This window comes from Tiliqua scincoides, chromosome 2 (assembly GCF_035046505.1).
Source record: "Tiliqua scincoides isolate rTilSci1 chromosome 2, rTilSci1.hap2, whole genome shotgun sequence".
NCBI classification, from domain to species: domain Eukaryota; kingdom Metazoa; phylum Chordata; class Lepidosauria; order Squamata; family Scincidae; genus Tiliqua; species Tiliqua scincoides.
The window spans coordinates 169,102,428-169,124,821 of record NC_089822.1 but is presented as its reverse complement, the minus strand read 5'-3'; the positions used below and the strand labels follow the sequence as shown (position 1 = coordinate 169,124,821).

Genomic DNA, 22,394 nt, shown 5'->3' with positions numbered 1-22,394 from the left:
GACTGGAAGTGACATCATTAAGCAGGAAAAATTTTAGCGATCCTAGGCTGCGATCTTACCCACACTTACCCAGGAGTAAGTCCTATTTACTATCACTGTTAAAAGAATATGCATAGTACCTTGTTAAAAGTACATGTCTGTAACATTTCCCCCAATGCAGTCACATGCCATAGTAGCATCAAGTCTAATATATTAAAAATAAAATATTGAAATGAATGGGGACCCACCTGAAATTGGCTTGTGACACACCTAGTGGGTTCCAACCCACAGTTTGAGAAACGCTGGTTGTGTGTGTGTGGTGTTTATACGCCTCCTTAATTTTTATATATTTTTCTTGGCAAGATGATGAAAAACTAGTCAAACCCCATACTTAGAAATGGCGACCACTCTCTTTTTTTAAAAGCAAACTTTCTGTCTGTTTTTATGCTGCACTCTTTTCCTTTTTTCTTTTTAATCGCCAAGGGCAATGGTGAAATAAGTTTTTCTTTCGCCACTAATACTCTTCTTCTGTCCTTCTTCCTAGCCCACCATGTGGTGTTTGCCAAAGATAACTGTTCCTGTGCTCAGTCCAAGGCAGATGATACTGGAGTTTTTGTTTCTAGATTCAGTATGAGACAGCTGGGTAGGAGGAAGGATTTCAATATGAGCATCTTTTCTCACTAGTGTAGGAATAAGAGGTTGCACCTGTCACACTTGTCTCTTCTGTATAAGTATTATAGGTAGAGGAGTCTTTTACTACAGCAAACCTTGCAACCCTAACTGGAGACAGCAGTTCACTTTGTTCTCTCAATCCCTATGACTGGTTTGAAAATGTCGTGGAAAAACTCCCTCTTAACAAGAAGAGGTCTCTTTTATGTGGGACTTGGGGGGTGTACAGGAAATAGACGGAGTGGAACTGTGGTCTCTGAGCTAATACCTTTAGTGAAAGCTGGTCATTGGATGATGTTGTATGAGAAGAGCTGGAAGTGAGGCCTAGGGAAAGCCCCAGCTGATTCTAAACAAAAGGTGACTGTCCATGGGCTGTGGTGTTATTAACAAGATTAGCCTGGGCTGGTTCACTCTGGAATGCTTTTACCAGGGAAGACGTGCTAATACTGCCCCCACCTGGAAAGATGCTCCTAGGCCTGTTGAAGTTGGGTGTTGAGAACTGAGATTAGTGTAGTAAGTCTGTAGTTTGAGGTCTTGGAAGGCAGAGACACAGTAAAAAAGTTGATGCTTTCCAGCATAAAGATGGATCCTGGAAATCTATTCAGGGCATAAACTGTTAGGGAAAACAAATACGGAGCAGGCTATATTCTTTCCTGTGATACAAAAGTGCAAAGATTGCTGTGGTGAATCAAGCAAATAAGGGAGCTATTACTGTCTGATTTTTGCATGATTGAGAAGTTTATTTCACTCAAAAGGCTGTCTAATCAAGCACTGTTGGAAATTAATCTAGTTAAAAGCATTGCAGTACAAATAGGTAAGTGGGAAGTCATGAGAACTAGGAAGTTATTTGGTGCAATTAATAATAGCAGTAATTTTGCTTCAGAAATGGGACATGTAAACTGTGTAGGGTAGTACTGTATAGGGTGAAATGGTGGGTGCTAAGGTGGGCAAATGAAATACCTCATTCAGTAATCAAAACTCTTGACCTATCCAAATTAGAGAAATTACTTTTGTGTTCTTTTAGGTTTTATTGTGAAGACCTTGAAATGTTTTGTTTAGAAGTCTAGTTGCAGTTGAGGAAGCAAGATATAAACAAATACTGAAGTCAAGGGAAAACAAGCCGACAGTACTGTGCATGTATACCACAGGAGAGAGCGAAGGTTCCTGAATAAACTTGTATTGCACTAAGAAACGGGACGGATCCAATTTTTAAGTTCCCTACTTGGGTATTCCTTCTCAGTCCAGAATTCCCTAGGTGTAAACATCCTGTAATTCCCCTCTGGCTATCTTCTTCATTTGGTGGGAGGTGGCTGGTGAAGTTTCCTTCTGTGCCATTATAATCAAATGTGCCCTGGCTGTGAGCATGACAGCTGGGCTGCCTCTGTTTAGTGATTCATTGTGTATGAGCACCATGCAGCATGTGGGAGTGCTCACGTTGAGCTCCTAGAATGTGTGTGGCACTGTTTTCTTGCTGCAGATATATCTGTTGGCATAGACTTCCAAGGTCTCTTCATTTTCAAACCAGGTGATAGATCTTAGACATTAATTAATGTGCTTAAGTGCCTCTACAAAGGATTTCTGCCTTAATTAGGCAGAGATAACATTCTGTGTTGCTCCAAAGTTGGCATGCTTATCTATATACCCCTCCAGATAGAAGCTATCCAGAGAATATATCTTTATCTGAGAGATCAACTCTGCCTCCTATAATTCTGCAATAAAGAGTCAGGCTGGATGGCAGAGATTTAAATTGTGTACCCTTTTGTAGAATACCCCGCAGGCCAGGGCAATGCTTCTGTTTCAAAATGGGGTTCCCCTTGTTTTATTTTTTGTTTTTTCTCAGAAGCAGTAATTCTCTCACATGGGATACATAGTGTCACTTAATAATTTGATTTGTGTCCTCTAGCTGCAGACATTCCATGTACCATCATCTTGTGCCAAAGAGCAAGATTTGGCCAGTGGGGTCACCATTGCCCAGGTGCTACACAAGATGTGAGTATTGTAGGAGTTGTGAATTTTAGCTCAGGGTGGAGGTATTTTAGGATGTAATCCTGAACATGCTTAACTGGGAGAAAGCTGTTGAATTCAGTGGTACTTAACTTCTGAGTAAACTTGCATGGGATTATGCTGCTAAAGGTCCTTCTTAAAGCTAATCCAGGATAGGCTGGCAGAAGTTCCCTTTGTCTACCCCAGGATCACTCCCCTCTTGATGTCCCCTGTATTGGAATGGAGGAAGATCTGGTGAGGATGTAGGATGTGGTGTCAGCAGTGGCCCCTTTAAGGGTTAAGGCCTGGGCATTCAGCAGAGAGTGTGCTGCACAACTGCAGCCACTTGTAGGCAATAGGGCCCTCAGGCATAAAAGCACCTGATAAAGGGAGAGTTTGATGTGGATAGTAGGAGGAAAGCTGGAGATTGGATTGATGAACTGATGGGTGAATGGACTTTGGAGCAGAAACTGCTTGAGACACTGAGATTGGTGTTTGGCTGCCATGCATAAGACCTGTGGATGACCAAGGTGCTGCTGTAGTGGTGGGAGGAGCTGCTGGTAGGAGAGGGGAGGAAGGAGGACCTCTTCAGGTTGAACAGGTAAGCTACCCTGGAGGTGGGGTCCAGCAGTGCTGCAGGGCCATTGTTGGGGAAAGAAGGGGAACTAATTAGCACAAAGTGGGCATAATTCTCTAGGCCAAGCTTGGCCTTGGAATCTGGCAAAACATCCCCCCCACCCCCGCAGCACTAATCAGCAAACTTACAATCTGAACGTGTACTGCCTGAGATCTGAATTTCTTCTTTCTCGCCCCCACACCATGACTCCATTTTAGCTGGACAGCTTGGTGCTAGGGCAGACCAGAAGGAGAGATGACAGCTTGGTGGAGGGGAAAACACTTGGAAGTGAGATCATATGAATAAAATCTTGGTTTGTGAGGCACAGAGCTGGCAGACAGTGCCACTGCTAGATGTCCATTGCATAGTCTCTCACATGGAACTTTGGTGGGACATCCTGGGTGTTCAGAAATTGTAATCTGCTGTAAGAGGGCAGCCTACTGAGGGCAATAGTGTTAATTCCTTTTCAGAGATCCCTCTTGGTTCAATGAAACATGGCTCCTGCGAATTAAAGAGGACACTGGTGACAACTGGAGACTGAAGGTATGAAGTGGGAATGGGGTAAGTTAATGTCCCAAACATCAAGATGCCTTGCTGTCCCAGATACTGGCACATCCCAGAAGATATAAGGCTCTGGCTTATCAGTATCTTGAAAGTAGAGCTATACAATTCTCAATTTTATGCAGTTTTTAGATTTGAGACAGGATATTCCTGTGGGTTGTATCAGCTGGCTGGCCTGAGTTCACCTTTGATTAGCCAGCTCTGTGACTTAAAGGTAGGGTGGAATTTAGCGGAAACGCCTGCAATGCAACTTTGTGAAATATTGAAGGCCTGGTCTGCTTCAGCCCCTGGGTTCAGCTGATTCAGCTGTCTGCTGGAGCATCACAACTACATTATCCCCTATCAGACAGTTTTGAAGCCTACTGAACAGCAGCTTACCAGACCTCTTTCCATAGCATAGGAAACGTTAGGTGCTTTCTAGTGGATGCCTGGCTTATTGTAACCGAGAACCTATTTAGCCTTGGAGGAGCCAGGGCTATTAGACATAATTATACATGTATGTTCCTTCATCCTACCCCCAGGTGAGCAACCTGAAGAAGATCCTGCAGAGTGTGGTTGAATATTCCCAAGATGTGAGTTTCTCTCCTGGACTGGGTTTGCTGGCATGGAGGGAGGGATTTTTGCATTTTGGGGAGTAACATAAGCATTGTTTAAAAGCTAAGAGTGTTTCTAATTAGGAAACAAAATGGGTGAATGCTGAGCCTGCTTTATTTAATTTTTCACATTTTGATACCACCCTTCCTCCAAGGGTTGTGCATGGTGTTCCAAGGGCACACACATGATGTTGTGCATGGTTCCTTCCCTCTTTGTCCTCACAACAAGCCTGTGAGGCAGTTTAGGCTGAGAGATAGTGACTGACCCAAGGTCACCCAAGAAGCTTCATGGCTGAGTGGGGATGTGAACCTGGATCTTCCAGGTCTAAGTTAACACTAGAACCACTTAACACCATCCTGGCTGTCAGTTTGCCCATCCTGGCCATACTGTAGCCAGTGTTAAATTATTTTTGGGTTCATTGTGGCTCTAGTCCACAATTTCTTGCTTCCTAACCATTGTTTGGCTAAAATAACTCTGTCCCAGATAGTGCAAGTATACTGTTGATTTTTTTGTGTGTGCGCGCGCGTGTGTTTTCCACCTTTTTTCTGTATAAAACTCTGACTCCAATCAAGAACCAACATGGTGTTTTGATTCAACTTAATAGACCTGGGTTCAAATCTCTGTTTAACAACAAAGCTCCTTGGGGGACCTTAGGCCCAGTCACCATCTCTCAGTCTGACCTACCTCACAGTTGTTGTAAGATAAAATAATGGGGGTGGGGGGAATTTATGCATGATCCCAAGGAGGATGGGCATAAGAATGCCATAATAGTGGGTACTCATTAGCAGAGGCAGTCTTGCAACCAAGTTCACCAATATTACGGTACTAACCTTCAAGAATGTGTTTTTAGTCTTCCAAAATTAGAAGACTATGAATATACCTTCGGTGGAGGAATGGTGGATTATGGATTAAGACTTATGGATTATGCGGAGATGGATAAATTAACAATTTTGCTTAGGGAGAATTCAACAGAAAACTTTTTGAAGAATTGGAGTCCAGTTATTGATTTTTTGAATCGGAGAGAGGATGGGGATTTGAGGTATTTTGGATTTGAAGATTGATTTTGAAGTATTAGTGGTATAGATTAATATTTGTTAATGTTTGGACTGTATGAATTTGGATTATAAGTATGGGAATGTTTTGGCTTCCTCGTGCTGCTTTATTAGAATTTTGTTTATGTATGTATTTGTTTTTCTATTTTATGTTTATTATAGTTAAATAAATAAATAAACAGAGAAAAAAAGAAAAAAAAAAGAATGTGTTTTTAGGTATCTATGAACAGATAAACTTTGTTAACCTGAAAAGAACTTTAGTTATCTTGCAGCTTTCAAAAGTTTCCCTACGTGGTCTTGTTGAATCAATTTCTACTTGCCGGAGGCTAGCAAGTGACTGGCTGTTGTCAAGTCTAAGTTAACAATACTCTAACTTTTCACGTACCACACCCTGCATTCTGTCTGGCATGTGCCTTAGTACCAGCAGATGTTTTAGAGCAGATAGTTGTGGTAGCAGGGTAAATGTTAGCATTCACAGGCTTTTGGAAGTTGTTTGTTTCTGTCTCCTCTATGTGTCTCTCAGATCCTGGGCCACCAGGTCCCGGAGCAGCTACTCCCTGATGTTGCCCTGGTTGGAGAGCTCTCTGACACTGCTGAGCTGGGCAAGCTACTACAGCTGGTGCTAGGTTGTGCCATTGGCTGTGAAAGGAAGCAAGGTATGTACACACAAATTAGTACTTTGGTTAAGGGATGTAGTGGTGAGGCTGTGCCAGGGCATCTGAGTGTGTCTGTTCTAAAGAGATATCCAATGCTGGAAGTGGGAGGGCTGTCCAGGTGCTGCTATTCTTGCAAACATTTGGAAATGCATTTCACTAGTTCTCTTAATTTGGGTGACTCTTATCTAATTCATATTGATATGGGGGCCTCCTTATACTGGAGTGTCATCTCTTCACTTCTGTCATGCAGTGAGATAATTGTTTCAAGCTTTTCTAAGCAGCAGAATTGTTTCTGTATGGTAACATCCAGTATTTTGGCACTCTAGCCCACTTCTTGAAGGCTGTACTTCCCAATCCTCTTAGAGCATGATTCAATGGAAAGGAAGCTGAAGGACTGAACAGAAAAGGAAAGGAGTAGTCAGACAGTACCTTGAGGTCCTACCCTCATCTTTTTGCAGATCACATCCAGCAGATCATGACCTTAGAGGAGTCTGTGCAGCATGTTGTTATGACCGCAATACAGGAGGTGAGCGTGGCTGTGGATTACAGCCTGATGTGATGCTATTAGTCTCTGGAATTGGATGCTTGCTTGGCACTGTAAATGTCTCTCTAGTCAGAAAGTGCCCAATGTTTTCAACCTATAGTGTTGTCTCCTTGTTGTTGGCTCCACTCTTGTGTGTGTTGAAGTTAATGCCTTGCAGTCCTCCCCATTCAGTGCCAACTCCAGTCCTCCCAGTTGAAGGAAAATTCTTTTAAGGTGTTTTAGTTGATCTGTGCTTGCTTCCCAGAGTATGCTGTTTGGGAAATGATGCAAATTGTCACTTCTGTATAGACAGGTACTAAACTCCTCCTCTCCCGCAGCTGTTAAACAAAGATTCATCAGACACACTGAGTTCAGACACTTACGGAAACTTTGACAGCCAGGTAAGTAGTAATAAATTCTAATGGTCCAAATATAATGAACTTATGTGAGCAGGAAGGGAGGGCCAGATGTACTTCAGGACCCCTCTTTTTTCTTACAGTTTTAGAGGAGAAGGGTTATAGGGGAAAGGAAGGTTAAACTGATCTGAATTGGTTGCACTGGCCAGTATCTATAACTTTCAATAACTTCACCATGCAATTCATTCTCATTTTTGAGCTGTCTTGCTTTGCAGTCCCGGAAGTACTATTTCCTTAGCGATGACCTAGAAGAGACAGATGACACACGCCAACGCTACCATGAGCTGGAACATCAGGTGGGTACCTCTTTGGCGACGAGTGTTCTTGTAAGTGAAGGAAAACTTTGCTTGCTGTGCCCTTAGAAGGCAATTCTGCAGTACATATCAGGTGATTGCAACTGGGGACTGTCCATATGAGCTCTGCAACTCTTAATCAAAGGGGAAAACTGTACAGTCTGGATTGCGGTCTGGCTTATCCTTCCTTGGCAGGGCCTGGCACATTTGGAACAATTGCTGACAACTGAGAGAGTGTCCATCCTGGGCTGGACTTTGACAGGTGGCCCATCCTGCTCGACATGCCATCTCCAAATCCTTAGATTTAGTTGCCATTTCCTTTGTGTTGCATAGCTCATTATGTGCTTAGAGGGGTATTGGACCAACCCTGATCTGAGCATTCAAATGTTTCTTTGTGCTTTGGGAAAGACAGAACGTTTGGGAAAGCTCTGTTTTTTCCTCTGCACAGTGCCATGCAATCTAGTGCTGGGGTGGTGGAGGAATAATGTTCTTTGTGAATAGTGTGGGCTTGCTGGATTGCATGGAACCAGCTGGGCTTGGCTGTAGTGTGGTGTGCAAGTACTTTCCCCTTCTCGCAGTGCATAATTGTTCTCCTCCCCTGTTTGAGGTTCTTTGTATGGAGAGTAAAACCAGTGATTCTGGGCCTGTGCTGGGTGCTATTGGCGAATCACTTTGTGCTCCCATTTCCTTTACAAGTAGCGGGAATCTTACTAGTGTTGTACAGAGGGGCTTGGAGGAAATGCACACAATATAATCATTGAGGTTGTGGATTCTGCAGTAATGGAGATGGTATGGGTGGTAAGGGGTCTGTGAAGGGATAGATTGATCTCTCCCTTAAAACCCCCTTTACTCCTCCAAGGTGCTAAAGTGTCCCATGTAGATGCAGCCCCCTTCAAGAAGGTGAGTCCCCTCCCTTTCCCCAAGCTCTTGCCTGTGAAAAAGCCACTCACCCAGCTGTGGAGCCCCCTGCCTGATGGGGCCAACCTAACCTCCTTGCATGAGCATGCATCCAGCTGACAAGTTAACAGCTGCTTGAGAGTGCTGAAGGGGTTTCTTCCAGGATATGGAAGCCACTGGTTTCTGACACAGAGTAGATAGTGGTCCCTTCAGACTCTGTACTAATACAAGGGCAAATGCACCTTTCCTATTGCATATGAATCTAGCATTTCTTGCATTTATTAGGGGATATGTGCTAATGCATTCTGGAGTTGTGGCCACTTCAATTAGCAGCATTTGTCTTTACAGCATTTTGGAACTTATGCAACAGGCAGAAAATGGGCTAAGCATGGCAGTATCATAAAGGCTTCTTTTCCATTAAGGGAGTTCAGACCTTGACAAGAGCCTGCTAGGACTGCAGTCTGGGCGGGGTGGGGGGGGAGTCAACTTGCTTACTAGTGCTACCTTGCAACACCATATCATGTTCTTGCACTGCCTGTTTGGGTAGTGAAGTCCAAACTTTTGGCTGTTTGTGCAAGATTATGAGAGTAGATTAGGTTAGTCTCGATGGTTATAGGAAATCAGCTACAAAACTTATCTTGCACATGCCCACAAGTATCAGTTAATCGTACTGTGTTGCCAGCTGCATGGCTTCCTGATTCAGGAATTCCTGAATTCAGGAATTCCTGATTCAGGAATTCCTTAATTCAGGAATTGAGCAATCTGTAGACAAACCTAGGACAGCAGGCAGCTACTTGGAAGTGTTGAGGCAGCATGAGAGACAGAGCTTAGAAGGATTTGCAGCACAATCCTATGCACGCCTACTTGGAAGAAAGTCTCATTCAGTTCAGCGGGCCTCAGGTACGTGCACATAAGATTGCAATCTCGGGAAAGCAAGGGGGAGAAGCCACAACTTAGAAACATTCTGTCTCCATTTCTTGCCCCTCTGCTTTTCAGCAACTTATGAAATGAGATTTATCTGCACAGGCTATTGGGCTTGCAAAATACCTGTTAGAATCCCCCATGTGCTTTGCTGAGATCTTCTTCATGAGTAGAGTGATCAGAGTCTGATTCTTTTTCTCTCTCCTTCCTTACGCTCTACCAAGATTTCCATCCTGGTGGAGGAGAAGAATACCTTGGTGCTAGAGAATAAGTCCCTGCGGGAGCAGAAAAGCTCTCTGGAGTTGGATGCTGCTGGGCTCACTGGCAAGAAGTTGCTTCTGCTTCAGACTCAGATAGAGCAGCTGCAAGAGGAGAACTTTCGGTAGGACACATACTAGAGACTAGATCCTCTAGGCCAGGGGTGTCAATCTTGTTTCATACTGCAAACTGGATAGTATTCATGGCACCTGCTGAGGGTGGAAATGACATCATTAAGAAGGAAGTGACATCATTAAATGGATGATGGCTAGAAATTAGTGCTTTTTCACAGAGGAATGGATTAACTACAAACTACAGTAAAGAAAATACGTAAATCTTGATCATATTTTCAAGATACGTGAGAGTCAGTTGCCATGTTGGGCCATCCTTTCAGCAACACCACTTCTTCCAAGGCATCGCTTTGCAGCTTGGCAGCTGTGAAGTGTTTTGCAAAGTGATACTTCATCAGAAGTGGCACTGCTGAAAGAGTGGCCTATGTGATAATCGGGCTCTCCCAGCACCTAGGAAGTATCTCTCTCTGCCACCCTTCTTGATCAGCCACTTCCCCCTAGTATTCTTTGCCTTTTGAGGCCTCCTTCGTGTCTCCCTCCCAGAGCCTTGGTAGGAGTGGCACTGCTGAAAGTGCAGCACTAGGAGAGCTCAATTATCAAGTGGGCTGGATAAAGAGGTTGCTTGGGCCACATCCAGCCTGTGAACCTTATGCTTGACACCCCTGCTCTAGGCTAACTGCCAAAGGCAGTGGGATCCAGTTCATTAACTAACTAGATGTCTTTGACCAGACTGGAGAGTGGAAGAGATGACTTCCGGGTGCGCTGTGAAGATCTCGAGAGAGAGGTGCAAGAGCTGCAGCACCGCAATGAGGAGCTGACCAGCCTGGCAGAGGAAGCACAAGCACTCAAAGATGAAATGGATGTGCTGCGGTGAGTGTGCTCCAGTACCTTAGTTGTTATGCTGCAAAACAGCCATCAAAGAAAAAGGATGTACATAAGAACAGCCCCACTGGATCAGGTCATAGGCCCATCTAGTTCAGCTTCCTGTATCTCACAGCGGCCCACCAAATGCTCCAGGGAGCACACCAGATAACAAGAGACCTCATCCTGGTGTCCTCCCTTGCATCTGGCCTTCTGTCATAAAATGTGTTACTGGAGGGCTTAGGAAGTAGCCCATGGGACTTGCCTGGGCCTGTTGTGTATGAAATGTGAGGAGCTCTAGAAGGATCTCTACAGGCTGGCAGAATGGGCAGCAAAATAGCAGATGTGTTTCAATGTAAGTAAGTGTAAAGTCATGCACACTGGGGCAAAAAAATCAAAACTTCACATATAGGCTGATGGGTTCTGAGCTGTCTGTGACATCAGGAGAGAGATCTTGGGGTGGTGGTGGACAGGTTGATGAAAGTGTCGACCCAATGTGCGGCGGCAGTAAAGAAGGCCAATTCTATGCTTGGGATCATTAGAAAAGGTATTGAGAACAAAACGGCTAATATTATAATGCCGTTGTGCAAATCGATAAGGCCAGACCTGGAGTATTGTGTCCAGTTCTGGTCGCCGCATCTCAAAAAAGACATAGTGGAAATGGAAAAGGTGCAAAAGAGAGCGACTAAGATGATTACGGGGCTGGGGCACCTTCCTTATGAGGAAAGGCTACAGCATTTGGGCCTCTTCAGCCTAGAAAAGAGGCTCCTGAGGGGGGACATGATTGAAACATACAAAATTATGCAGGGGATGGACAGAGTGGATAGGGAGATGCTGTTTACACTCTCACATAATACCAGAACCAGGGTACATCCACTAAAATTGAGTGTTGGGAGAGTTAGGACAGACAAAAGAAAATACTTCTTTACTCAGCGTGTGCTCAGTCTGTGGAACACTTTGCCACAGGATGTGGTGATGGCGTCTGGCCTGGATGCCTTTAAAAGGGAATTGGACAAGTTTCTGGAGGAAAAATCCATTATGGGTTACAAGCCATGATGTGTACGTGCAACCTCCTGATTTTAGAAACGGGCTATGTCAGAATGCCAGTGCAAGGGAGGGCACCAGGATGCAGGTCTCTTGTTATCTGGTGTGCTCCCTGGGGCATTTGTTGGGCTGCTGTGAGATACAGGAAGCTGGACTAGATGGGCCTATGGCCTGATCCAGTGGGGCTGTTCTTATGTTCTTAAACTCTGTAGGTCTGAATGCTAATAGTTAGCTGTGTTGCCTAATGAGCAATTCTACTGCTGCTGTGAAGTAGGAGGGGTTTCTGCTTTGGTGGCCACTGAGTCTTTTACTTGTATTTAGTCTCTTTTTGGAAGGTGATCCCTTTTCTTGCAAACACCCCAGATAAACTTAAAATAGTGCCCCCTGCCATGCTAAGATGAGACAACAAGATCCAGACAGATGATGATGGCTGAAAACAGATACTGAGACTTGTTGCCCTTCTCCATGTTTGGAACCCAAGGCAGCATGTGTGGGGTTCCCTGTCAGTTTTTATCCAAACACTGACCAGACCCCGACCTGCCTAGCTTCAGCAATGTGACTATCTCAAAAGCTTTCAGACCAGATCAGTTTTCATTTGAAAGTAGCCTCCACCCTTGCCCAATTGGTGAATTTTTGAGTCTGAAACATACTGAATCCAACAATTCCCATGGAGTCCTAAGCTTAGGCTGACATTCGAATTGTGCATGCTCATAACAACCCCTCATTCAGTTTGCAGATTGTGTTACATAAGCTACAAGAGAAATAGCTGCCAGTGTGTGTGTACACTATATAATCCCCAAGTTTCCCCTCCCAACTACTGAGTTTTAAAATCACCTGGGAAATTCTATGAAAGCAACTTCTAAAGGAAGAAAATCTTAGGGGGAAAAAAATCCCTAAGGTCCAGAGATGGAGCCAGTACATGGAATGAATCCTTGACGATCTTCAAGTGCTTTTTCCATAGGGAAAGATGTGAAGTTCTGGGAAAGAACTGGGTTCCAGTGTTTATTGGTTGAGAATCCAGGAATTTTGTATCGGTACATGGGATGCAGCTTCTGATCAGATTGGGTTTTGTTCAATGTCTACCAGTTTTGTGTAGCAGAAGTTAACTAGTCTTTTTTTCCAGGAGAAAAATCTGAAAATAGGTTGGCAGTTTGCTCTAAAGGAATTGGTGGGGATTGGGGATTGAGTGGGAGTGGATTTCAGGACTGGAATGATTTTTGTCAGTGAACATCCTGCTCTGTCTGTGTTTAGTTTGCCCCCCGATGGTCAAGAATTTCCAGCTATTCCAAAGCGGGCTGCTACGTTAGCTGTGTATTCTAAATCTGAGCACTGTAGCCTTTTTTAAACCTATAGTTCTCGAGGTAGTTTTCAACCCATAATAAGTATGGCTGATGGGACTATAGACAAGTTGCTTAAGCCATCTATGCCCAATGTTGCATATACGCAACATGAATCAAATGTGTACACCTGTAGGCTGGGCAGAAATGGTTAATTTTGACTTGGGTGTAAAATGACAGCTCTTTCCCCAGACCAGTAGGGTTCTACTACTGACTTTTATTCCGCTCTCCAGCCAGTACTATTACCACAACATTGTCTGGGTGCCTATTTGATTAGTGAAAGTACCAGGTAACCCTGATCCAAGATCTGGCACATATGCTTTTTTAAGATGAATAGGTGGCTATTGATTTGGCCACTGTTTCAGTTTTTAGCTTACTCTGCCCTTCTGCAGTAGTTTCTTTTACTTTCCATTTGAGGTTTTCTATAACCAAAGCAGTTACTGTATTGGAAGGGTGGCCAAACCACTGCTCAGGAACCACATGTGACTTTTTACCATACTGTAGAATTTATGGCTCTCAGAAATGTTTGCTGAACTGCTTTTTGCATCCCAATTAATATAAGATTTTCAAGCTTTATAATTTATTGGATATAAACTCAAAGTCCACTGGTTTAAAATGTAAGTTTAATGTTCATGGTGAGTAAATATATATTAAGAATTGAAATGCTTCTTAAACATTGCGGCTTTCAAATACTTGAAGTTTATTGTATGTGGCTCTTAGGTTAAGCAAGTTTGGCCACCCTTGTTTAATTAGATTTTTTAAAAGTGGGAAGGTGTCAGGTGTGAGGTCTCATGCTGTGAAATGTTTATACCTTTTGCTGCTGCTTCTTCTGCCCTGATTCAACTGCAGCCACTCCTCAGACAGAGTGGGGCGGCTGGAGGCCATGGTGGACTCCTACAAGAAGAAGCTTGAAGACTTGGGTGATCTGCGCCGGCAGGTCCGGTTGCTTGAGGAACGAAACACTGTCTATATGCAGCGCACATGTGGACTGGAGGAAGAGCTGCGGCGTGCCAGTGCTGTGCGCGTGCAACTGGAGGCACATAAAAGACAGGTGAGGTGGTGATGGAGACTGTACTTGGGCAGCAGGAAACCTTCAAAATGTTATGGTCAGAACAACCATAAGAAGACAGGGCCATGAAGGTATCCAAAAGGGAAGTTAGAATACCCTTTGATGCTGGTTGATGATTCCATCCAGCCTTCTGTCCCCTGTAGATTAAAAAAACCACCTGACAAGAGCGAAACCGACAACTGTATCTGTTGTACTGCAACTGCTATCTTGAGCAGTCTCATCTTGTGCTTGAACCCATTTTGTTCTCTAGGAATGTCTTGCTTAGCAGCACTAAAATTAGACACAAAATCTGTGCTAAGCCTACGGGAAGAGGTGTTGGTGAAGACAGACAAAAAATGCCCTGGCAAACCCCAAGTCCTTCCTTCCATCCAGGTGCAAGAGCTCCACAGCAAACATGCAGAGGAGGCATTGAAAGCAGAGAAATGGCAGTTTGAGTTCAAGAACCTGAAGGAGAAGTTTGAGGCGCTGGTAAAAGAAAAAGAGGTAATATGGGCCTGGCCCTCATGATGGGAGGTTTCCTGGTCTTAGGGATGAAGGTCTGGCAGCAGAGGGCAGTAGGATCTTGTCAATTTTGTTACTTACTTGGAGGTAATGAAGCACAATTGCTTATTATGGGCAGGTATCCAGATAGTCCTATAGCCGTGCTTGACTTTTTCACAGAGGCTGATTGAAGAGCGAGACTCCCTCCGGGAGGCCAATGAAGAGTTGCGATGCGCTCAGGTGCAGCAAAAATTCCTAAACCAAGCAGGTGAGGACCTGGGTACTCCAATGGTGTCTGTGCTGGAGAAATTTCAATGGTTTGCATAAGATGGGGCAGGAGGGCATGCCTATGTGTTAACATAGTCAAGTTATTATGAACTAGTAGTATGCTTACTTTGACTGATGCTTTTACTCTTGAACTTACCTGATTTGTGTTTTTTGGGGCAGGGACACCAAATCAGTTCTGAGGGAATTACTCAAATGCTGGGGAACCTTTTTCTTCTGCAGCAAATTCTAACTAGCTAGGAAAGCAGGCAGCTAACCATCTGGTAAAGCTGGCTCCAATTTCATATGCCATAGCAACAAGAGCAGAGAGTAACTTTGAACTGTTGATGTCAATAGCAGAGCATTGCTCTAATTGCCTCAAGAGGAAGACTGATCAGGAGGCCAGAACTCATTCAAAGAAAAGAGGTTGTATTAAAGAGAAATACAGGTCGTGCCTCTTTATCTGCTAAGGTTCTGTTCCTGAACCCTCCATGGGTATCAAATTGGTGGAAATATAGCTTTAAAGACCCACTTCCTGGTTTCTTGCTTCTCAATTCTTACCCCAGATGCATTGGTATATAGACACTATACCACATTCAGTCACTAGATGGGGTGAATAATGGAATCTAGTAGAATGAAATTATAATTTAACAGCACGAAGATAAGAAATTGGATTTTGATTTTTTTCCCCTTGTTATAAGGCATTTAAAGGTGGACTGCAGTATCAGTAGTGAGTAAAATCAGAGGATAATCAGTGGATAATCAGAGGCATGACTTGTAGGCAATGTTTGAGGCATAGAGATGGACTGGGCTGAAAGGAATGACAGCTTTTTTAATAATAAGCAATGAGGAGAGGTAATGCGTGTGTGATAAGTAAGGCCTTAGCAGCAAAACCAAGAGACAAGCAAGAAAAGGGGTCTTTCTGGGTGACAAAAGATAAGGGATAGATGGGTATTAATCTATCTAGCAGGAACATGCAAAGCAGCTGAAGCTCTGAAGCTGAAGCAGCTGAAGAATCTCAAAACACATAAATGAACAGGCCTTGCTGAGGGAGAATCAGCATGGCTTCTGTAAGGGTAAGCCTTACCTCACAAACCTTTTAGAATTCTTTGAAAAAGTCAACAGACATGTGAATGCGGGAGAACCCATGGACACTATATATATAAGGCCCATAGCCAGGGAGACAGACCAGGGACAGACTGCACTTGCTCCCGGTGTGGAAGGGATTGTCACTCCCAGATTGGCCTTTTCAGCCACACTAGACGCTGTGCCAGAACCACCTTTCAGAGCGCGATACCATAGTCTTTCGAGACTGAAGGTTGCCAATACAATATATATATATATAGTTCGACACAGTCCTTCACCAAAGGCTACTGAAAAAACTCCACAGTCAGGGAATTAGAGGGCAGGTCCTCTCCTGGATTGAGACCTGGTTGAAGACCAGGAAACAGAGTGAGTGTCAATGGGCAATTTTCACAATGGAGAGAGATGAAAAGTGGTGTGCCCCAAGGATCTGTCCCGGGACCGCTGCTTTTCATAAATGACCTGGAGACAGGGGTGAGCAGTGAGGTGGCTAAGTTTGCGGACGACACCAAACTTTTCCGAGTGGTGAAGACCAGAAGCGATTGTGAGGAGCTCCAGAAGGATCTCTCCAAACTGGCAGAATGGGCAGGAAAATGGCAGATTCGTTTCAATGTCAGTAAGAGTAAAGTCATGCACACTGGGGCAAAAAATCAAAACTTCACATATTGGCTGATGGGTTCTGAGCTGTCTGTGACAGATCAGGAGAGAGATCTTGGTTGGTGGTGGACAGGTTGATGAAAGTGTCGACCCAATGTGCGGTGGCAGTAAAGAAGGCCAATTCTATGCTTGGGATCATTAGAAAAGGTATTGAGAACAAAACAGTGAATATTATAATGCCGTTGTACAAATCGACGGTAAGGCCACACCTGGAGTATTGTGTCCAGTTCTGGTTGCCGCATCTCAGAAAGGACATAAGTGGAAATGGAAAAGGTGCAGAAGAGAGCGACTAAGATGATTACTGGGCTGGGGCAACTTCCTTATGAGGAAAGGCTACGGTGTTTGGGCCTCTTCAGCCTAGAAAAGAGACTCCTGAGGAGGGACATGATTGAGATATACAAAATTATGCATGGGAAGGATAAAGTGAATAGAGAGATGCTCTTTACACTCTCACATAACACCAGAACTAAGGGACATCCACTAAAATTGAGTGTTGGGAGAGTTAGGACAGACAAAAGAAAATATTTCTTTACTCAGCGTGTGGTCAGTCTGTGGAACTCTTTGCCACAGGATGTGGTGATGGCATCTGGCCTGGATGCCTTTAAAAGGGGATTGGACAAGTTTCTGGAGGAAAAATCCATTATGGGTTACAAGCCAATGATGTGTATGTGCAACCTCCTGATTTTAGAAATGGGCTATGTCAGAATGCCAGTGCAAGGGAGGGCACCAGGATGCTGGTCTCTTGTTATCAGGTGTGCTCCCTGGGGCATTTGGTGGGCCGCTGTGAGATACAGGAAGCTGGACTAGATGGGCCTATGGTCTGATCCAGTGGGGCTGTTCTTATGTTCTGTGTGCCCATTCAGTCAAAGACAAGGAGGAGTTCCAATTGCATTAGGGTGGGGTGGGGTTAGTTCCCCACTCATTGACTTTAGTTGCTTGCCAGACAGTTTCTTCTTTAAACGGTCAAAAGTATTAAATGTAGATCCTACTTTTTAAAGTGAATAGCAAGGCACAAGTTTTTGTCTATATGTGACAGTCTTTCTTGTCCAAATGGATGCTTTTATTAAAGAGTAGAACTGTACTGGTAATGCAACAAAAACTAGATGTAGACTAGTTAGTAATACATGAACAGCCACAATTAAGTCTATTGTCTTTTTCTTTATAGCTTTCTTTAGATGTGGGCAGCGGTCTCAGTGGCCTCTATTGTTAGAAGCTCTAGGAGACCTTAAAGGCACAGTTTTAGACTATTAAGGCCCAAATCCTAACCAGTTTTCCAGCACTGGCATAGCGGTGCCAATGGGACATGTGCTGCATCCTGCAGCTGGGTGACACTCATAGAGGCCTCCTCAAAGTTAGGGAATGTTTGTTCCCTTACCTCGGAGCTGCATTGCCCTTATGTTGGTGCTGGAAAGTTGGTTTGGATTATAGAATCTGAAGAATTATAGCCTTGCTGGTAGCTGGGTGATCACATCTCTGCAAGGCTTTGCTATATTCATATTATATTTTTGTATGTCTCTGTGGAAATGTGTCTGAAATAGCTGATTGGAAAGACCTGTATTTTTCATTGCCTGACCTGAGGCCCTGTTCTCCATTCAACCCTGAGTAGCTTGCTTCTGTCCTAATTTTTTCTGTTTGGTGTGACGCCAGTGTTAACCACATCCTGCTTAAATGTTGCAAAACCACATGGCCACGCTACTATGATTTCTGTGGATATAGGTGAGCTACCTAGCCATAGCTAGGTGAAGTGTCTTGAATTACACAATCCCATCTTTTAGATGGCTGTACTTCTGGCAAGGCAGCATTTGTTGACAATGTGCTGTCTTTGTGATAACACCATCACCTTGTTGAAAGTAATTTGTTGCTTTGAAACAAATTATTAATTGATCTGTTTCTTGCAATGCTCCATTTTGATATAATTTGATGTTTATTGAAAATCACTTTGGCTAAGGTCCACTGTGGAAAAAGATAACTAAAAACAAACCCCTTATTCTCTTCTCCCTATCTTTGCAGATACTATGCTAGAGAAGATTGCTTCTCCTGTGGACAACTTGGCGGCTGAGATCATGCCAGCAGAACTCAAGTAAAGTTCCGTTTCGTGAGGATCCTGTGCTTGAAACTGGGTGGCAAAAAGACTATAGGGCTGATCCCAGACCAGGGACTTATACTATCCTGCATAGTTGTATATGGCTTCTTTCATCAGTGTGTGACTTCTTCCATCTGGTCAGTGTGACCAGAAGATGCAAGCTGGGAGGATTGCAAAACAAAGACATTGCACCATTTCTGGTGCCTTTGGTGGTGTAGAGATGGAGGCAAGGAATTGTTTTGGGGTTATTTTTCCTGATTTTTTTAGGCAGAGCAAGTGTCAGGCTCAGACCTCATGTTTCCTACTCTTTAGCAGTTGGAAACTGGCTATTCCAGAATTGGGTTCTTGTGAATATTCTTTTATAGATATCCTAGTTTAATACATCCAGTTGATGTCCTCTCTGTCTATCCCAATATCTATTGCTCTGTCCCCACATTGAACAGGTGTTTAGTAGAATCTGTAATCTCTCATGGCTGCTGTGCTAGTACAGCTTTTGTGCTGTGCAGGGAGACAAGAATGGCTGTGTGGGGGTGGCTTTTTTCGTGGTTTCTCCCATTAGATAATGCTGCTCCTCATTGCCCCTAACATTTTTTTGTTTCTTGGTGACCAGGGAGACTATTGTGCAGCTGCAGCATGAGAACAAGATGCTCTGTGCACAGGAGGCATCCTACCGGCTGCAGCAGGCCGAATTGCAGGAACTGTTGGAAGAATCTAACCGCACAAAGTACCAGCTAGAGGCACAGCAAAGGTACTTGATCAGTCTGGAAGGTTTATGGCTTGACTACCCCATCTGTTGTTTATGAGAACTCATCCCAGGAGACCCACCTTTCTGCTCCAGTCCCTAGCAGAAGAAGGAAAGAAACCTGAAACAACAAAGTTTCTCATGTTTTAGTTACTGAATTGAAAGCAAGCATGCCAGGTAGCCACATTGTCATTACTTGATTTTGGTTTTAAAATGTAGCTTTTGTAGCAAAGAACTCTAAATTCTCTTCCACACCAATATCTGAAGCTGTTAACATTTACCTCCAGTTTAAAAATCAGGGCATGTATTGCAAAGCTATGTTTGTGTGCTCAGGTCAGAGGTATTTGAATTCAGGCACTCTATGCCTGTTTTAATCTGAGCTTCTATTATTGATATTTTTCCCCTAGCTTGAGCATTTTAACAGACACTTCCTCTTTGGGAATACTGTATAGTAAGCTCAAATCGTATTTTGTTTATGGAAATTCATTTTACACATTGGAGCACTTGAAATACCTTACATTTGGGTAATTATGCCTGTCCCCTCATTGTGGGAAAGTCAGGGCCAGGATTATGGATGACCACTAGTTGTGCAGTAGGGCTGTTCCTCTGCTCTTCATTAAAGCAAATGCTTGTGTTCTAGGAATTTTGAGTAACTTGTATTCACAGTCCTGTGGCTTTTGTCACTGTTTATAGTTGATCTTTCCTTTTCCTGTGTGATTGTTTGCCTTCTCCATCTAGACTGAGCCAGCAACAGATCTCTGAGCTAAAGGCACAAGTGGAAGAGCTGCAGCGAGCACTCCAGGAACAAGGAAGCAAGGCAGAGGATGTGAGTCTGCCACAGAATGTGTTTGAGATCTTTTCAGTCTTTGGCAGGTGGATAGGGATCATAAGAGAGCTTCAGACGGCAAATATACCTCCTCATTGCCCGACTACTGAATTTCTGACAAAGTGGCATAGTGACCCTTTTCCAGTCATGCAGTAGTGATGATTAAGGATCTGTTCTGAGACGTGTAATTTCTGTATGGCACAATTCTTAACCAGGATTGTGTGTGAGGTGGGAAACACTTTCTCTGTTCCCTACTTTTTTCCCCCAGTTACCCCGGGACTCAAAGAAGTGGGGGAAGTAAGCCTCAGTCTGTGACTGCCACTTGCCAGGACTGTGTAATATGGAATAACCAAGACTTTTATTTAGAATATCATCCATGTACAGTACATGCCACTTAGAGGCTCTTCAGATTTCTAGAATTACCATCGTGAATGGTAATGTGAGAGGCTGCGCATGGGCTTGGGAGCTTCTAAGTTAAAACTTGGAACTGCCATGCTATACAAAGGAGTCCTGTAAGGCTGACATTACTGCTTGCCTGGAGAATTGTCTGTTCAGAGCAAGGAGGCTTATTGCCTGTGGGAACCAAAAGGGCAAAGGATCCCCAGTATGTGACTGGGCTGTAATTAAGAACCTTGTTTTCTTCCCTTTTGACATTCCATGAAACTCTCCATGATTTCCTGATTAGGCCCTGTTCCCCCTCGCTATGCTAACAGCCCTCTCTTTCCTTCTTGCTGACTGACCTGTCTACTTCAGGCCATTGTAAGTACTTGCACATTCTGTGTTGCTTGCAACATCTATCATATTTTGCTGCAAACCGACTTGCTTCACTATAGCCTCTCTGCCATCAAGGCAGCTTGCCTTTTCTGGTTCGTGTGCCAAGAGCTATGAAGGGACCTGAGTATTCTGAAGATTTAGAGAAGCACAGGTGTAGTTTTATGTGCTGAAACCTGAGGCAAAGTTAAGAATTGTGGTTGCTGCCTTGACTCTTGCTCCAAATTGCACTCTGCTATTTTAATGAGGATTGACCTGGCTTTGATTCTTTATTGGTGCAAAGTAGTTACTGCACAAAATCTTTCAGGTGAGAAGACACAGGTGCTCTCATGCACAAATTGTAATTATTGTATACTGTTTCCAAAGTGGGGAGCAGTCTGTGGGGCACCCGTGCATGGAGAAAGCAGTGCAAACAGAATCATACACTTAATAGGCCTGCACACATTCACTGTCTGGTATTTCTGAAGTATGTGATGTTACTCTGTTGGGATCATGTCAAGGGAGTGGGTCAGAATGGCTGAGGGCTCAAGTTACCTCGAGCTGGAGGTTAGGCAAGTGTTGATACCATGTAATTACACTATACACCAATGTTTAGTAGTAAAAGATGGATGCAAAGTATTGTGCAGTTCAAGTTACTAGTTCTTTAGTTGTGGCTTTAAATCACATGGGCAATACCTGGTGGAATTCAGTAGATCCAGGGCAGGACTTGGTATCTTGCATAGCTCCTTGCCTGACAAATGAATTGAACAGAGCAACCCAAATTTATAAGTTATTTGAACTCTGCTTTTTTGGCACCAAATCTTAGAACAGTGTATGCACATCCCTACTTATATTAGGGTTTTAAGCATGGGTGGATGCAGTGGCGTAGCTAAGGAGGTGCAGGGGGTAGCAGTTGCACTCTAAAGCAGTTGCAACAAGCTTTAGAGGAGCAACAACCTGAGCTTGACACTAGTGGCCAAAATTTTGAAAATCGTGGTATGTAATAATATCATCATGTTATATATCATTGGAAAGGTAATTTAATGAGGAATGCAATGCAACAAACCCCACTGGAATATCTGTATTCTATCAAATGTTATGGTCAGTTAACCAGAAAATAAAAACACAACTGTCAAATGGAACAAAAAGTAGATTTCTGTAACTCAAAATTGATCTATGGGACTGATCTGAGAGCCAATGAGATTGTTGTTATGGTGTTAATATGAGTCAGCTCTCATTTCCATGTGTCATAATACAGTTACCCCTGCTGAGTAAAGAGACACCTTTTCAAGTGGGGCTGCTCTTATAGTTAGCAGGGCGAGAATAACTCTCCCTCTTAGTTTCTCTAACCAATGAGGGGAAAACTTTGTATTTATTTACTTAATTTTGATTTTGTTGTGGAGGGGGGCTACAAAATCTTTGAGTGCAGGAAGCAGATAGATGCCTTTAGCTATGCCACTGGCTGGGGGGAAGTAGCAGAGCAAGCATGTGGTGCACTTCTGGGGGGAGGAGGCATGTTTTTCCTCAATTTTCACTTTTCAAAACCCGGGTGTGACATCACTTCCGGGACATCATTTTGAGCTCGGCACCAGACTACACAATCATTAGCTACGCTACTGGGTTGATGTGTATGAAGTGCAGAAGACTTCAAACATTTAGAAGGCGAAAAGGGTATATCATAACATTTGTGAACTTGGAAGCCTAATGGC

At 43.7% G+C, this 22,394-nt stretch overlaps 1 protein-coding gene across 1 annotated transcript in view; it reads left to right on the top strand.

Moving 5' to 3' along the window:
* Nucleotides 1–22,394, top strand: part of HOOK2 (hook microtubule tethering protein 2) — a 30,710-nt gene that overhangs the window by 2,858 nt on the left and 5,458 nt on the right. The window contains exons 2-16 of the mRNA XM_066614182.1: nucleotides 2,552–2,637; nucleotides 3,718–3,790; nucleotides 4,330–4,380; nucleotides 5,978–6,110; nucleotides 6,569–6,636; nucleotides 6,972–7,034; nucleotides 7,265–7,345; nucleotides 9,385–9,542; nucleotides 10,219–10,359; nucleotides 13,581–13,782; nucleotides 14,173–14,283; nucleotides 14,461–14,548; nucleotides 18,295–18,364; nucleotides 18,978–19,115; nucleotides 19,848–19,935. Of these exons, the coding sequence (XP_066470279.1) occupies nucleotides 2,552–2,637; nucleotides 3,718–3,790; nucleotides 4,330–4,380; nucleotides 5,978–6,110; nucleotides 6,569–6,636; nucleotides 6,972–7,034; nucleotides 7,265–7,345; nucleotides 9,385–9,542; nucleotides 10,219–10,359; nucleotides 13,581–13,782; nucleotides 14,173–14,283; nucleotides 14,461–14,548; nucleotides 18,295–18,364; nucleotides 18,978–19,115; nucleotides 19,848–19,935 (1,551 nt within the window). The remainder of the gene's footprint in view (nucleotides 1–2,551; nucleotides 2,638–3,717; nucleotides 3,791–4,329; nucleotides 4,381–5,977; nucleotides 6,111–6,568; nucleotides 6,637–6,971; nucleotides 7,035–7,264; nucleotides 7,346–9,384; nucleotides 9,543–10,218; nucleotides 10,360–13,580; nucleotides 13,783–14,172; nucleotides 14,284–14,460; nucleotides 14,549–18,294; nucleotides 18,365–18,977; nucleotides 19,116–19,847; nucleotides 19,936–22,394) is intronic.